The 18305-nt window shown below is 41.1% G+C and overlaps 1 protein-coding gene across 1 annotated transcript in view; it reads right to left on the reverse strand.

Annotated features, from left to right (window-relative positions):
- Nucleotides 1–14332, reverse strand: part of LOC137627910 (contactin-like) — a 74069-nt gene extending 59737 nt beyond the window's left edge. The window contains exons 1-2 of the mRNA XM_068359360.1: nucleotides 14243–14332; nucleotides 1473–1710 (exon numbers count right to left, since the gene is read on the reverse strand). Of these exons, the coding sequence (XP_068215461.1) occupies nucleotides 1473–1706 (234 nt within the window). The 5' untranslated portion in view covers nucleotides 1707–1710; nucleotides 14243–14332. The remainder of the gene's footprint in view (nucleotides 1–1472; nucleotides 1711–14242) is intronic.
- Nucleotides 14333–18305: the final 3973 nt, after the last annotated feature.

Genomic DNA, 18305 nt, shown 5'->3' on the forward strand with positions numbered 1-18305 from the left:
ACACGGTTACTCTTACTGCAATGTGAAACCGTGAACATTCTTTCTCTATCGTAACGATAGAGTGCAAGTTGAAACGTTCTGAACGTCAACAACTGCCGAGACAAACAAAACGTTAGTTCAACTTTGAAAAAGTACGAGACTATCAAAGAAATTCTTTCAAAGACCTTAAAATAGCATAATATGTTAACAGGTAAAACCGAAATGACGGGCTCACGATAATTAACTTCGGTACCAAGAAAAGACCGCCTACTATTAGGAAGGTCGAATATAAACAAATATAAAAATTAATTTCAATAAGTTTATAATAAAAGGAAGTTAATCGAAGAGGCCTATAAGAGGCGGAGAGATAAAAAAATAAATCTATAACTTTTGTTAAGCAAAATTAAGAAAGAGAGTCTATACTCTCTTAGACACCAACACTTCCGTCTAAGGGAAGGGTCGGCCATTGAAAGGTGAACGAGAGTTCATACTCTCTTCGTCACCAAAATTAATCAAATTAATTCCAAAAGCTAACTAAGCTAAAATAGAAGTTTCCAGTAAAGCGACAGCCGAAATCAAAGAGAAATACTTCACCAAAGTCGTGAAAATACTCCAAGAACATAAGCGTATCCCAGAACGTCTTGTCAGAAGCACGACAGAGGAATAATTGAGGAGGTGTCAACAAGAAGTACTTGAGTACCTGGCCACAGGTGGCGCTGGTAAGTACACCCCCTTCTAGTATTGTGATAGCTGGCGTATCCCTCCATAGAATTCTGTCGGGCAACAGAGTTGACAGCTACATGATTATCGGGTAAGTTTAATATTGAAAAATTAATTTTTTATAAGTTTATAATAAATGGAAAGTTAATCGAAGAGGCCTATAAAGGCGGAGAGATATAAAATAAATAGATCTATAACTTGTTAAGCAAAATTACCAAAAACTTAAACACACTTCCAGCTAAGGGAAGGGTCGGCCATTTAAAAGTGAAAGAGAGTCCATACTCTCTTCGTCACCAAAATTAATCTATCCAAAACGAGTTCAAGTTTTGAAATGAAGAAAAAACCCCTGCATAGCGAAAGCTCAAAACTGGAATAGTGTACTTCACCAAATCGTTGTGAAAACAAATCCAGTTAGGACGGCGTATTTAGTAGATCTTGCCAGTGGCACGACAGAGGGAAAATTGGTTCTTTGTTGACATAGAGTACTTGAGTACCTCCTTGACAGATGGCGCTGTTGATGTACACCCCCACCTGTATAGCGATCGCTGGCGTATTCCACCCGTAGGTTTTTTCTGTCGGGCAGCAGGGATGCAGCTATATGATCATCCGGTAAGTTTAATATTGAAAAAAATAATTCATGAATGGAGTAAAGTACTTAAGATCTAATCTCTTAATGGTGATAAAAATAATTGTTCTCACGTTTCCGAAGCCTAGAAGTTAAAGCCAATACGCTAAATCTTTTTACACTACATTATAAAGAGAAAAAGACTAACCTCACATATGGCTCTTGCTTGCTTCCGTGTCTTGACAGGAGACCTTATAAATTTGTAACAGGACACTTTATAATGAACCCACTTTACTGGACAATGTACTTCAATTTCTTCAGTTGGACTTTCCACCTCGGATAGAACGTTGGTCGGCCTACGCTTCTGACCTTCTGCATAGAGTAGCTGTTCCCCAATTATGAGCGTCACCCAAAGCACACACAGGTCCCCTCTTAACAACATTGCACTGAAAGAAAGAAATTCATGGTTATCCTCAGTTTCAAATTGCACTGAAAGAAAGAAATTCATGGTTATCCTCAGTTTTAAACCTATTTCAATAAGGTTTATTCTGACACAGATATCAAAGTCTAAATTTATATATTTTACCTAACATGTTTGCAACATCAAAAGCATTGTTAATTTTCAAATATTAATCTAATCAATTTAAAACTAAATGCAGTTAGGTTGACAGAGAATTTAATACCACCAAAAGAATTCCAAATACAATATTACACAAGAATGTTAATTCATGAAACAGTACAGGTATACATTATTAAAAAATGAAGATACCAAGTTACTCTACAATTTGGATGACACCACTTTGACGAGGACCTTTAAAACTTTGAGATGATAGTGTACAGTACAGTGTTTTATACTACACAGTACAATAAATGTACTTAGTTTTTCAAGATCTTCAAACAGTAACACGTTCAGTTACCTTTACATAAATGTTACAATAATAGCAATCACACACTTCGATATCTAGCTTGTACCGTGTTCTATTCACAGACCAGCCTTCACGAAAACTGATAAGTTGCAGGTTGCGTACCTGAACATGAGGCAGGAGGTTTGTTTATGATGCTCAAAAGTAAATATCTAGATATTGAAATTCAATCATGTCTGTCTTTGAAGAAAACATTTGTTTATCAACAAATGGAAATGTTGACATCTAGAAATAGAGCGGTAGGAACTGAGACCTACAACGCAAGCCAATATAAATAAACTAGCCCAGTTTATGAGGAGCCCCGGCTGGTTACGTTACTCATATATGTATAGTAACCCTTTTACCCCCAGGCTATTTGGAAATTTCCAACCATTAACCCCCAGGGGGTTATTTTTTTCCCAGGACATTTTGCAGTATATATTTTTTAAATTGCTCTAACAGCCTTAATTTTTGTCATAGAGAGGTCAAGTTGGTCTCATTCTCTTGGAAAATGCCTGAATTTTCTCAAATAATTATCAAAAATATGAGAAAAAAAAATTTATAGCATTTTTTTGCAAGGACGTACCGGTACGTTCATGGGGGTAAAGGGATGGCTTTTGTGAAACGTACCAGTACGTCCTTTGGGGGTAAAAGGGGTAACAAGCTAAGGCATAAAATGTGGATTATTACACAAAAACTATAAATAATTTTATCCAGTAACAGCCCAACAGCACATCAACATATGTACACTTTTTTTAATCTGTATACACTCCTGTGATGTACGAGTAATTCACAGTAAACCTAAAAGTTGAACATATTACGACAAGCAAATATGCAGTGTAGTAAATTTTAAACAAACTTTTTTGAACAGGTACTCTACAATATTAATTTTTTATCATATTACTGGGGTCCCCTTACCATAGTTTGTGTGCAGTGACAGAAAACTGTAATTGCATCCTCACTGACTACCTAAATTTTTCAATGAAAATGGTACCTACAAAAATTTTTAAATACTATATACATTACTGTCCTATACCTTTGCTAGTAAATTTTTTAACCCTTTTACCCACAGGCTATTTGGAAATTTCCAACCCTTAACCCCCAAGAGGTTATTTTTTCCCCAGCACATTTTGCAGTATATTTTTTTTAAATTGCTCTAACAGACTTAATTTTTGTCATAGAGAGGTCAGGTTGGTCTCATTCTCTTGGAAAATGCCTGAATTTTCTCAAAAAATTATAAAAAAATATGAAAAAAAAAAATGTATAGCATTTTTTTGCAAGGACGTACCGGTATGTCCATGGGGGTAAAGGGATGGCTTTTGTGAAACATACCAGTACGTCCTTTGTGGGTAAAAGGGTTAAAATAAATTCATAATCGATTTGATAATTTCAATATTCATCAAAGTACATTGCTGTCCCTCTTCCAGAATGAAGAGTTTCAATCACTGAATCTAAAGGAAGATTCTAAGATTTCCCTGCTAGATACCATATGCACACTCTCTCCAATGCTTTTTTACCTATACATACATACATACATACATATACCAAGGCACTTCCCCCAATTTTGGGGGGTAGCCGACTTCAACAAAGAAACAAAAAGGGAACCTCTACTCTCTACGTTCCTCCCAGCCTAACAAGGGACTCAACCGAGTCCAGCTGGTACTGCTAGGGTGTCACAGCCCACCCTCCCACATTATCCACCACAGATGAAGCTTCATAATGCTGAATCCCCTACTACTGCTACCTCCGCGGTCATCTAAGGCATCGGACGCAGCAGCAGGGCCTACCGGAACTGCGTCACAATCGCTCGCCATTCATTCCTATTTCTAGCAGGCTCTCTTGCCTCGCTCACATCTATCCTCCTATCACCCAGAGCTTCCTTCACTCCGATTTCTTACCTATACTAAAGAAAATTCTTAGTGAGGTCAAGGAACACTCCCACAACCGTAATGCTTAAGAGCCTTTCCTTTGACCAAACTTAGGCCTGGATTCTCTAGGATTGCATTTATGAATACGGTCCCCAATTGTTATATAAATTATAAAGTCTCATTTAGTTATAGAATCTAATTTGTTACTTGTATATAATTATATTAGTGTTAAATTTAGTTATAAATTTGTTGAAAATGAAATGTTATTTTCATTAGTAAAATAAATTTTTGAATATACTTACCCGATAATCATGTAGCTGTCAACTCCGTTGCCCGACAGAATTCTACGGACGGGATACGCCAGCGATCGCTATACAAGAGGGGGGTGTACTCACCAGCGCCATCTGTGGCCAGGTACTGCAGTACTTCTTGTCAACACCACCTCAATTTTTCCTCGGTCCACTGGTTCTCTATGGGGAGGAAGGGTGGGTCAATTAAATCATGATTATCGGGTAAGTATATTCAAAAATTTATTTTACTAATGAAAATAACATTTTTCAATATTAATCTTACCCGATAATCATGTAGCTGATTCACACCCAGGGGGGTGGGTGAAAACCAGTGTACATGTTAATCAAGAAGCTAAGTATCCCGTATTTCATATCAGTTATTCAAAATAACAATGAAATTATAAGTACCTGGTAAGGAAGTCGACTTGAACCATTACTCTGCCTTTAATAAGTTCGTCTTCCTTACTGAGCGCAGCGTTCCTCTTAGGAGGCTGAACAACTCTAAGGTGCTGAAGTATAAAGGGCTGCAACCCATACTAAAGGACCTCTACACAACCTCTAACCTAGGCGCTTCTCAAGAAAGAATTGACCACCCGCCAAATCAACTAGGATGCGGAAGGCTTCTTAGCCTACCGTAACAACCCAAAACAACAATAAAAGCATTCAAGAGAAAGGTTAAAAAAGGTTATGGGATTAAGGGAATGTAGTGGCTGAGCCCTCACCTACTACTGCACTCGCTGCTACGAATGGTCCCAGGGTGTAGCAGTTCTCGTAAAGAGACTGGACATCTTTGAGATAGAATGATGCAAACACTGACTTGCTCCTCCAATAGGTTGCATCCATAATACTCTGCAGAGAACGGTTCTGTTTGAAGGCCTTCGAAGTAGCCACAGCTCTCACTTCGTGTGTCCTTACCTTCAGCAAAGCAAGGTCTTCATCCTTCATGTGAGAATGAGCTTCTCTAATCAGAAGCCTTATGTAATACGAAACTGCGTTCTTGGACATAGGCATCGAAGGTTTCTTAATGGCACACCATAAGGGCTCTGATTGTCCTCGTATAGGTTTTGACCTTTTAAGATAGTACTTTAGAGCTCTGACAGGGCAAAGAACTCTCTCTAGCTCGTTACCCACCATGTTGGAAAGGCTAGGAATTTCGAACGATCTAGGCCAAGGACGTGAAGGAAGTTCATTTTTTGCCAAAAACCCGAGCTGTAAGGAACATGTAGCTGTTTCGGATGTGAATCCTATGTTCCTGCTGAAGGCGTGAACCTCACTAACTCTTTTGGCTGTTGCAAGGCAGACGAGGAAAAGAGTTTTGAGAGTAAGGTCTTTGAAAGAGGCTGACTGGAGAGGTTCAAATCTAGGAGACATAAGGAACCTTAAGACTACGTCTAGATTCCAGCCTGGAGTGGACAAGCGACATTCTTTAGAGGTCTCGAAAGACTTAAGGATGTCCTGTAGATCTTTGTTGGAGGAAAGATCCAAGCCTCTGTGGCGGAAAACTGTTACCAACATACTTCTGTACCCTTTGATCGTAGGAGCCGAAAGAGATCTAACATTCCTAAGATGCAACAGGAAGTCAGCAACTTGGGTTACAGAGGTACTGGTAGAAGAAACTGCATCGGCTCTGCACCAGCTTCTGAAGACTTCCCACTTGGATTGATAGACTCTGCGAGTGGATATCCTCCTTGCTCTGGCAATCGCTCTGGCTGCCTCCTTCGAAAAGCCTCTAGCTCTAGAGAGTCTTTCGATAGTCTGAAGGCAGTCAGACGAAGAGCGTGGAGGCTTGGGTGTACCTTCTTTACGTGAGGTTGACGTAGAAGGTCCACTCTTAGAGGGAGAGTCCTGGGAACGTCGACCAGCCATTGCAGTACCTCTGTGAACCATTCTCTTGCAGGCCAAAGGGGAGCAACCAACGTCAGCCGTGTCCCTTCGTGAGAGACGAACTTCTGAATAACTCTGTTGATGATCTTGAACGGCGGGAATGCATATAGATCGAGGTGGGACCAATCCAGCAGAAAAGCATCCACGTGAACTGCTGCCGGGTCTGGGATTGGGGAACAGTACAATGGGAGCCTCTTGGTCATCGAGGTAGCGAACAGATCTATCGTTGGCTGACCCCACAAGGCCCAAAGCCTGTTGCACACGTTCTTGTGAAGGGTCCATTCTGTGGGGATGACTTGATCCTTCCTGCTGAGGCGATCTGCCGAGACATTCATATTGCCTTGAATGAATCTCGTTACCAGCGTGAGGTTTCGACTTCTTGACCAAATGAGGAGGTCCCTTGCTATCTCGTACAGCTTCCTCGAATGAGTCCCTCCCTGCTTGGAGATGTACGCCAAGGCTGTGGTGTTGTCGGAGTTCACCTCCACCACCTTGTTTAGCAGGAGGGACTTGAAGTTCATTAAGGCCAGATGTACTGCCAACAACTCCTTGCAATTGATGTGAAGCGTTTCCTGTTCCTTGTTCCATGTTCCTGAGCATTCCTGTCCGTCCAAGGTCGCGCCCCAGCCCGAGTCTGATGCGTCCGAATAGAGATGAAGATTGGGGGTCTGAACAGCTAACGAGAGACCCTCCTTGAGAAGGATGTTGTTCTTCCACCACATGAGAGTAGTCTTCATCTCTTTGGTAACAGGAATAGAGACCGCTTCGAGCGTCATATTCTTGTCCCAGTGAGCTGCTAGATGGTATTGAAGGGGGCGGAGGTGGAGTCTCCCTAACTCGGTGAACAGGGCTAACGATGACAGGGTCCCTGTTAGACTCATCCACTGTCTCACCGAGCATCCGTTCCTCTTCAGCATGCTCAGGATGCACTCTAGGGCTTGGTTGATTCTTGGGGCCGACGGAAAAGCCCGAAAAGCTTGACTCCGAATCTCCATTCCCAGGTAAACGATGGTTTGGGAAGGAATAAGCTGGGACTTCTCTAAGTTGACCAAAAGACCCAGTTCCTTGGTCAAGTCCAAAGTCCATCTGAGACTCTCCAGACAGCGACGACTTGTGGGGGCTCTTAAAAGCCAGTCGTCTAAATAAAGGGAGGCTCTGATGTCCGCCAAGTGGAGGAATTTCGCAATATTCCTCATCAGTCGCCTAAACACCAGAGGTGCCGTGCTTAGGCCAAAACACAGGGCTTGGAATTGGTACACAACCTTTCCAAAAACGAATCTCAGAAAAGGTTGGGAGTCTGGATGAATGGGGACGTGAAAGTAGGCGTCTTTCAGATCCAACGAGACCATCCAGTCCTCCTGCCTGACCGCTGCTAGGACCGACTTCGTCGTCTCCATAGTGAACGTCTGCTTGGTGACATAAGCATTGAGCGCACTGACGTCCAGCACCGGTCTCCAACCTCCTGTCTTCTTGGCCACCAGGAAGAGACGGTTGTAGAAGCCCGGGGATTGATGATCCCGGACTATCACCACTGCCTCCTTCTGTAACAGGAGCGACACCTCTTGATGTAACGCTAGCCTCTTGTCCTTTTCCTTGTAGTTGGGAGAGAGGTTGATGGGAGAAGTGGTCAGAGGGGGATTGCGGCAGAATGGGATCCTATGACCCTCCCTTAGCCACTTGACAGACTGGGCGTCTGCACCTCTTCTTTCCCAAGCTTGCCAGAAGGTCTTGAGTCTGGCTCCTACAGCTGTCTGGAGAGGAGGAGAGTCAATGTTTGCTTTTCGAAGACTTGGTACCTTTCTTGGACCTGCCCCTGTGACCGTCTGGGCGGGTACCTCCTCGGCTGGGGGCTCTGCCACGAAAGGGCGGAATAAATCTGGTAGCAGGAGTATCAGCCACTGGGGTGCGGTAAGTTCTTGGTACTGAAGGGAGGCCACGAGGTCATGCGTATCCTTCTGTATAAGAGCCGCAGACATTTCCTTGATAAGATCCTCAGGAAACAGGAACTTAGAAAGAGGAGCAAAAAGTAACTGTGACCTTTGGCAAGAGGTGATACCAGTGGAAAGGAAGGAGCAAAGTTGTTCCCTTTTCTTGAGGACTCCCGATACAAACATAGAGGCAAGTTCGCCGGAACCATCGCGAATTGCTTTGTCCATACAGGACATGATCAGCATGGCCGAGTCTTTGTCAGAAGGGGCAGTCTTCTTGCTCAAGGCCCCCAGGCACCAGTCGAGGAAATTAAAAATTTCAAAGGCGCGAAAGACTCCCTTTAAAAAGTGGTCCAGGTCAGAAAAGGTCCAGCAGACCTTAGAGCGTCTCATAGCCGACCTTCGTGGAGAGTCAACCAAACTTGAGAAGTCAGCCTGGGCAGAGGCAGGGACCCCCAAGCCTGGTTCCTCTCCCGTGGCATACCAGACGCCCGCCTTAGAAGTCAGCTTAGGAGGCGGAAACATAAAAGACGTCCTTCCCAGTTGCTGCTTGGACTGCAACCAATCCCCTAACATTCTCAAAGCTCTCTTTGATGATCTAGCGAAGACAAGCTTAGTGTAGGCAGACTTAATAGGTTGCATGCCTAGAGAGAACTCGGATGGAGGAGAGCGAGGGGTAGCAGAAACAAAGTGTTCAGGGTATAACTCTCTGAACAGAGTTAGGACCATGCGAAAGTCAATGGAGGGTGGCAATGACTTGGGTTCCTCCACATCAGATGAAGGATCATCCAGGTGAGCAGCTTCATCCTCAGAAACCTCATCACCTGAGGGTTGAGAAGCGAGAGGTAACGATAAAGCGGTATGCTGAATGGCTGAATCCTGAAGAGCGGGTGCATGTGCACTTGCGGATTCATCCTCAAGTCTCTGCTGAAGAGGATGAGGGCTGGTAATGACAAAGTCATGAGGCTGGGATGAAGGAGGTTCTGCGGGGGTCTGAGGAGCAAGCGTGGTTAGAGGCGAATGCTGTAAAGCATGAGGCTCATGCTGCATAGTCTGCGGTTCAAGTTGAATGGGAAGCGGCTCAAGCTGAGAAGAATGTGGTTGCTGCACGCGTTGAGGTGGCTGTCTCATAGCATGAGGTTCCTGCCTCAAGAGTTGCGCTTGCCTCAAGGGTTGAGGTGGCTGCGCAGAGAGAGGCTCTTGTCTCACGAGTTGAGGTTCTAGCCTCAAGAGTTGAGGTGCTTGCCTCGAGAGTTGAGGTTCTCGCCTCGAGGAAAGTGGAGGTGGCTGCCGCAAGAGTTGAGGTTGCTGCCTCAAGGATGGTGGAGGTTGTCGCACCGCAAGAGGTTGCTGCCTCGAGGATGGTTGCAACGCATGAGGCTCCTGCCTCAAGGGTAGAGGAGGTTGCTGCAAAGCATAAGGCTCCTGCCCCAAGTGTTGAGGAGGTTGCCGCGTGGCAAGAGGCTCCTGCCTCAAGGAAAGTGGAGGTTGCTGCACAGCGCTGGTATCTGGCAACTCCCAATGCGGCAGCTCACGCATGGAGGTAGCTTGAGGAACCTCAACATCATACGTCTGGCAGGCTGGACTGCGCAGAGGTGGAGGAGCGCTCGCAGGAGGAGGTGTGTTAACCTTCTCTGCCTGAAACTCCTGCATCAACACCGCAAGCTGCGACTGCATAGTCTGCAGCATAGCCAACTTGGGATCAACAGAAGTTGAGGTCTGTTGAGGCATAGCTTTAACAGAAGTTGAGGTCTGTTGAGGCATCGCTTTACCTCTCTTAGGAGGCGTGCAGCCATCCGATGACTGCGGCGAGTCCGAACTAGCCCAGTGGCTACACCTGGGCTGTTGGACTCGCGCGGTCTGGACCTTACGCTTAAGAGGCCTTGAGACCTGGGTCCAGCGTTTCCTCCCGGAAACATCTTCTGCAGACGAGGAAATTAAGGGCTCAATCATCTGAGAGTGGAAGTGACGATCTCTATAAGATACGCCCGCAACCACTGAGGATACTACTGTGCGCCGATCAAGGCCTGCCGAACCCTTTTGCCCTTCGACATTGCTTCTCCCCTGGGCTTGGGAGCTTGCAAGAGGTCCCGGACTGGGAGGACGACTGGCACGCACAGAAGTATCCTCATGCGCAACACTGACACTGACACTAGGCACAGCACTGGCACTACCACTTCCCACTGCACTTTTCACTTTAAGTTCCTTGACATCTGCCAAGAGAAACTTATGGTCACTCACTACCGACTCCACCTTATCACCTAAAGCCTGAATGGCACGTAAAACATCCGACATATCAGGCTGAGCACTAATAATAGGTTCGGGGGTAGCCACTACAGGGGGAGGAAAAGGTTGAGGATCATGGGGGGAGGAATAAAGCAAAGAGCGAGCAGAACTCCTCCTAACTCTCTCCCTCTCTAACTTAGTCGTATACTTGAGGAATTGAATAAAATCAAATTCCGAAAGCCCGGCACATTCCTCACATCGATCTTCCAACTGACAGGATTTTCCCCTACAGTCGGAACAAACGGTGTGAGGATCAACCGAGGCCTTCGGAAGACGCCTAATACAAGTCCTAACACTACATCGTCTTTGGGTAGGAGCTTGAGAATGGTCGGACATCTTGAATCAGAGAACAGTCAAGGGGGGTTTCCAAATTAAAGCAAAGATCGTTATACCATTAATCAAAATCAATCCAAAAGCTATCTAAGCTAAGGGAAAAGCTTCCTGTATAGCGAAAGCTGAAATCTCAGAGCAATACTTCACCAAAACCGTGAACAAAGACTCCAAAATCATAAGCGTATCCATGTAGGTCTTGCCGGAAGCACGACAGAGGAAAAATTGAGGTGGTGTTGACAAGAAGTACTGCAGTACCTGGCCACAGATGGCGCTGGTGAGTACACCCCCCTCTTGTATAGCGATCGCTGGCGTATCCCGTCCGTAGAATTCTGTCGGGCAACGGAGTTGACAGCTACATGATTATCGGGTAAGATTAATATTGAAAATTAAGAATTTCTCACAAAACTATAAATGATTGGTGCTCATTTATTCGTGGGGTTATTGTGCATTGGGTATTGAGTCGGAAAGGGGCAGCTCACCTTTACCCTCCAACTTTAGTACACAGTGTTTTAGGCCGTCTTATATTTAATATGGCTATGTAAGAGGGGGGTTGGTCGCAAGGTGGCAAACACCCTCCTTTGTTAGGTAAGGATATGACTACTAGGTTAGGTTAGGTAGTTTGTTTATGTTAGCTGGTGGCCGGATACAACTACTAGGTTAGGTTAGGTAGTTTTAGGTTAGCCGGTGGACTTTTCATTGCTAATTCTACATGTGCCATTATTCGTAGGTTAAATCGGGTTCTTTAATTCATTCCCCACTCAAAAACCACAGTTTCCCACCGGGGGTCCCCCAAGATTGGAAAGGTTAACAAATAGGGTAAAAATACTGTTCCTCCTAAAAAAAAAAAAAAAAAAAAAAAAAAAAAAAAAAAAAAAAAAAAAAAAAAAAAAAAAAAAAAAAAAAAAAAAAAAAAAAAAAAAAACCTCAGCTTTAGATAAAACACTAAGCAATTAATCAGAAAAAAAAAATATCAAAATTATTAGTCGCAGAGCTATAGTATAGAATTACCTCGAATAATTTGAAACCATCCAACTATTCTCATGTCAACACGATTTGTTGGCTGTGCAATTTGAAGCAATTTTCTTGGGCATTTTGGACGACCGGTTCCGATAACTTGCCGAGTTATTCTACATATTTTAAATTCAATTTTCGCTTTAATCAGCAGCCAGTGTAAATCAATTAGTATAGGGGTGATCCTTTCTCTTGATCACAACTTTGTAGGCAAAAACTTAAAGGTATTATTGTACTGTATTACAGGGCAATGTAACCTAGGGAAAAAACTAAATTTTTCTATAGAAAAAATTCTGCTCTTTTCGAAAATGACACTCATTCCTGTCGCAAATGAATAGTTTCAGAAATATATAAATATATATATATATATATATATATATATATATATATATATATATATATATATATATATCTATAAACGATAATGAGGGACACCCAGTGGGAACTCAGGGTTTTGGGTGGGGAAAATATACTGGGGAAACGTTATAAAATGGTAAAACGAGCCTTTTCTTCTCTATACATTACCTTCTTGGATGTATAATAAATTGATGAAAAAATACGGTAATATTGAGCTGCAATTAGCAATGTTAGCGTATCATGCTAACATTAGCAGTTTTTTTATTTATTTGTTGACATTCTACTGGTCGGTTGTAATAGCTCTCGTTCGTTCGTTTGTACAAAGCAACTTTTGACCTTCTGCGCATAAACTCCTCCCACCTGCGCATAGACTCCACCTCCACCAACAGGATTACTTCTTCTCTTACAATCCCTCCCCATTTTCCCCTACGTCATTTTAACCGCCTCATTCAGCTATTCGACTTCACCTGCTTTATTCAAGTATTTTTCTTGATCCAGTACAGCTATATCATTACTTTTATGTAATACCCTCGTATACATATTACGTTTGACCCAAGAATTACTCATTTTATTATTCGATATCTTATAAAATCACCTCATTTTATATTCCCATTAAATATCATTTATCATACACTCCATTTTATCTTGCTATATTACTTTTATACATTTTGTTATTACCTTGTCACACCCAGATTTCACATAAATACTTGCTCTAGACAAGTTTCCCATTCTAGTTCATTCATGTTTACTCTCTAGATTCCGTTGTTTTTCTGTTAACCAATCACGAACCCATACGTATGGAAAGTTTGCACAGGGGGGGGGAGTTAATATTTCCCAACCCCCACCTTCCAACAAACCCTTTTCCGTGGAAACATTTGTCCAAGTCAGGTCTTTGTTAGTTCTAGTGACGTCCTTTTGCGTATTTTACGATGAAAGTTATAGAAACTTCTAACAACAGCAGTAATCCATACAGTACTTGAAAGAATTTCGGTGAATTCCAATGTTTATAATTTTTACAGCGTCCCAAGTGCAGTACAAAAACTAAGTTAGCTAAGACAAAGAAGAAATGATGATGTGGATTTACAGAAGTTAAGATGTCACACTCACAACACCCCGGTGACCCACAAGTTTCGTCGTACCGGTCATAAAGTAAGTCATTAATTTCTTTAATTTCATATATTTGCAGATAGAACCTTGGCTAGGGGTTGTGACCTGGGAAGGGGGTCCAGGGGCTTGGCCCCAGCTAGGGGTTGTGTCCTGGGAAAGGGGTCCGGGGGCTCGACCCAGGGTAGGGGTTGTGACCTGGGAACTTCTAGGTTAGGTGGGCCTGTTAGGTTCTGTACCCTTTCGTACCTTTATATATATTGTGTAAAGGGTATATGGAAAAATGCTTTAAAATACACATGCTAATATTATTGTAGCATTGCTAACGTTAGCAATGGCATCGTAACATTGGTAATGTTGCGTAACATTGCTAATGTTAGCATTCGCAGTACATACGTTCTTGATGAGTGAAGTGACACGGAATTTGAACAAGTCATTATATTCAATCATTTTAACAGAAAATATATAACGAGACATTATATTTAAACATTTTAACAGAAAATATATGTTTTCCTGTAGAAAATAATGTGATTTAACCAGTTTTCACCTTCATTTCATCCGTAATAACAGCAACCAGTTCGGTTACTTAAAGTTAGTCGAATTGGTTGTTCTGTTGGTTTGCGGTTGAAATAAAGGTCAATATCGGCCAAATCACGTTATTTACTACAGGAAAACTTATTTTCTGTTCGAAATGAGAATCTGTAATACAGTAAAACTTTACCAAATATACTTCTCGTAAGGTATCCTATGGTAAACTACCCCATGATTCACCGTCACTCCTACAGGAACTGGCCTCTATGGAATTAAAGGTTTGCCGCCTCAAATAGGATCTAAAATATACTTCCCGTATGCTATCCTATGGTAACCTAACCCATGATTCACCGTCACTCCTACAGCAACTCGCCTCTATGGAATTAAGGAGCTTGCCGCCTCAAAGTCCTTGTAAATACAACATACAATCATTATTCGCATGTTTAATAGACGAAATAGATGATTGTTTATATAATATACTTACAATCATTTACGATAATGACGATATTACAACATAACAACAACCACACCTCAGAGTCGCAACTTCCTTTCCTTTGGTTTAAAAACATCAGTCGTCCGATTCTTATCATGAGATAAAAACTTCGGCGATGATAATTGATTTATTATATTCATAAAAAAGATCGAATTAAATGAATAAAAGTAATAATTAAAATATATAATATATTATTTAATAACTTGTGTTTTTATGTTAGCTTTAAATGTAGATATATTGACTACTTAAACAAAGTTTGTGGGTCAACATCAACGCAATCGGACAAGGCCATCATCTACTTGTTAGATTCCTCGACATACAAGTACATATTCAGTGACGTCATTGAAGCTATTGTCTTAGGTCTAGGACATAAACTTTCATATTGGAGAGAAATTGATAATTTCTAATTTGAAAGCTACAACGAAATAGTCGTTTGGGTTAAGAATTAATAAAGCTATATCTGGAACTTTATTGATTTCCAGTAACAGTGGAACCAGTCAAGGATTTTAATATTGCTGTGACGTCATTGAGGCTATTGTCTTGGGTCTAGGACATAAACTTTCATATTGGAGAGAAATTGATCATTTCTAATTTGAAAGCTACAACGAAATAGTCGTTTGGGTTAAGAATTAATAAAGCTATATCTGGAACTTTATTGATTTCCAGTATCAGTGGAACCAGTCAAGGATTTTAATATTGCTGTGACGTCATTGAAGCTATTGTCTTAGGTCTAGGACATAAACTTTCATATTGGAGAGAAATTGATAATTTCTTATTTGAAAACTACAACGAAATTGTCGTTTGGGTTAAGAATTAATAAAGCTATATCTGGAACTTTATTGATTTCCAGTAACAGTAGAACCAGTCAAGGATTTTAATATTGCTAAAACAAAGCCAGCTTTTAGAATTCATTCATGTCCACACTGAACGTGAGGTGAATGAATTTGAGATAAACTTAGATTCGATTCAAGAAAATAAGTTTTCCTAATAAGAAAAAGTTCTGAACAAGGCTCCATGAAACATTTTTTTTTAGAACAAGAAAAATTTTCCATGTTTCCTAATAGTAATATGACAAAATATGTTAAAATACTCTTCGATATAGAATAAATTTTTGCATAAAAACCAGACATCGAATAGCGATGTTATAAAAAGCATCTCTTAACATTATCTGACTTAAATTGACAGCAATAAAAATACGATTTAGATCGTAATTACGAATGTTGGATATATAGCCAGGCGCTGGGGGCCTGTGAGGCCATTCAACACCTACGTGTAACTGGGGGGGGGGGCGTCAATTACAATATGAAGTAAAAATTAAGAGATTATTGTTATTATCAATTGCTAAACTGCAACTCTCCTAGGAAACAGAAAAGCAGGATGCTATAAACCCAAGGGCCCCAACAGGGAAAATAGCCCAGGGAGGAAAGGAAATACATAAACTACAAGATGGAAAAAAAGTTTAGGGAAAAGGGGTGAAATAGGAGGATATAAAGCTATTGCAGATATGGGATAAAGGAATGATGCAAACGCCCTCGTGTGACGTGCACTTACTGTACAGTAATATCTCCTACGGAGAATGATAAAAAAATGTTTATAGAACAGTAATACTATACAAAATGCAGTTTGAAAGTAATAAAAAATAATTTGTATACCAGAGCAATATTTCCATCAGACTTAAAAAGAACTAAAAATTGTAGCTTACCCTCTTCGAAAGGTTTAACAAAATCAACATTCTCTAAGTAAAACCGGGCGGCTAGACTGATAAAGACATTAAATTTCGGGAGAGAATAACTCCTGCACTGATCGATCTACATTGGTTACCTGTTAAGGCTAGAATTGAATTTAAGATTTGTTTGTTGACTCACAAAGCACTTACAAGTGATAAGCCTAAATATCTTCGTGATTGCTTGGTCCCCTACCCTCAAGCTACTAACGCTGCTGTAAGAGTTAAACATGCTGATGATCCATATAGACTATTCGAAATTAGTGTGAATCATGCAATAGGAGGAAGAACTTTTTGTTATGCTGCACCGAGACTCTTCAATGACCTTCCACTTGATGTCAAGAATAGCAAAAATGTGGCAGCTTTCAAGAAAAACCTGAAGACTTATCTCTTTGGAAAGTGTTATAATAGTGATCTGAAAACTATTAAGCCTGAATACAAATGTTAGCGAATAACTGAAAAGATACAGAGCAAAATATAAACTGGAAAGAAATTATTTTCACACATCAAGGCCCGCATGAACAGACTCTTAGTGTCTGATGGAGGGCGAGAAATAAACCCCTAAAAGTAAAAGTAGGTAAAAATTTGGCACAACAGTTCCCTCACTTTAAACAAAGTTTCATCTTTTAAAAGGCGGTCCAATTAGGCCTAAATCTTCTGGGGTCATGACCTCTTTTCGGAGCTAACGCTTCTTTGCTGGTCAATGGCCTTTCCAATTTTACTTCCCCAACCAAGAACCCCTTCCTTATTGTCAGGCATATTCAGTTATCCTCTGCATTAGTGATATAGAGAGTTATGGCGTCCTTTGACTGGCCAGACAGTACTACATTGGATCCTTCTCTCTGGTTACGGTTCTATCCCTTTGCCTACACATACACCGAATAGCTTGGCATATTCTTTATAAGAGTCTCCTCTGTCCTCATACACCTGACAACACTGATTTTACCAAACAAATATGCTTCACCAAAGGGGTTTACTACTGCATGGTAATTGTTCAGTGGCTACTCTCCTCTTGGTAAGGGTAGAAGAGACTCTTTAGCTATGGTAAGCAGCTCTTCTAGGAGGGCACTCCAAAATCAAACCATTGTTTTCTAGTCTTGGGTAGTGCCATAGCCTCTGTACCATGGTCTTCCACTGTCTTGGATTAGAGTTCTCTTGGTCGAAGGTACACTCGGGCACACTATTCTATCTTATTTCTCCTCCTCTTGTTTTGTTAAAGTTTATATAGTTTATATAGGAGATATTTACTTTAATGTTGTTACTCTTCTTAAAATATTTTATTTTTCCTCACTGGGCTATTTTCCCTCTTGGAGTCCCTGGTTTTATAGTATCTTCCTTTTCCAACTAGGGTTGTAGCTTAGCAATTAATAATAATAATAATTGGATGTTTATCTAAAGCGGCCCACACACGCTAAAATTTTTGGTCCAATTTTTTTATGTCAAATTATTTGACATGAATTTGATCGTGTGTGGCGTAATTTGATGGCCTAAAAGGTTTGATGTCAATTTTTTTACTGATCTGATTTCAGTAGATATTATTTGAGACAACGTGAAATAATTTGTGCGTGTGTGGTACCTAGCAATAATTTGCGCAAATTAGTTAGTGAATAGACATAATCTGAGGAGGACGTGCGCGGCTCATTGTCATCATGGCTCCAACAAAACATGAAAAGAAATTTCTACTTGAGCTTATTGATGTTTATAGAAGTTTACCACAACTTTGGAACATTAAAAGTGACTGTTATAGTGACAGAAATAAAAAGATATGGCATATGAGACTCTTCTACAGAAATTCCGTGATTATTATCCGGAAGGAAGAAGGAGGAGCTGACGAAGAATATAAACTCACTGCGGACGAGCTTCCGAAAAGAATTAAAAAAGATAAAAGACTCAAGCAGATCTGGAGCAGGAGCAGATGAAATGCAAAGAAAGTTCTTGAAAACATCAGGTTCACTAATTCTCAGTTCATTTAATAAAGGAGCATGACCAAATCGTTCACGACACAAATACCATTGCTGGGCCCACTTTCGTCTCTTTCGTTTCTGTGTGCTCTTCAACGCTAAGCCAAGAGCCAACGCTGTATATGCATCCATGATGACACTCGGGAGAAAAATTAAAATTTGATGAGAAGTTTGAGCGCGTAGGGCGAACGTCAAACCGTCAAATAATTTGACATAATAAAATTTGAGCGTGTGTGGGCCGCTTAAGAGTTAAGTTATGTGGCTACATGATGATAACACCTACTATGTTATCTACTGAGGATGGCAGACAATATTAGCAAAATTATGTAGAAGATTGCATAAAGAGTCAAACCATCACATTTGACTACAT

This window comes from Palaemon carinicauda, chromosome 35 (assembly GCF_036898095.1).
Source record: "Palaemon carinicauda isolate YSFRI2023 chromosome 35, ASM3689809v2, whole genome shotgun sequence".
In the NCBI taxonomy this organism is placed as follows: Eukaryota; Metazoa; Arthropoda; class Malacostraca; order Decapoda; family Palaemonidae; genus Palaemon; species Palaemon carinicauda.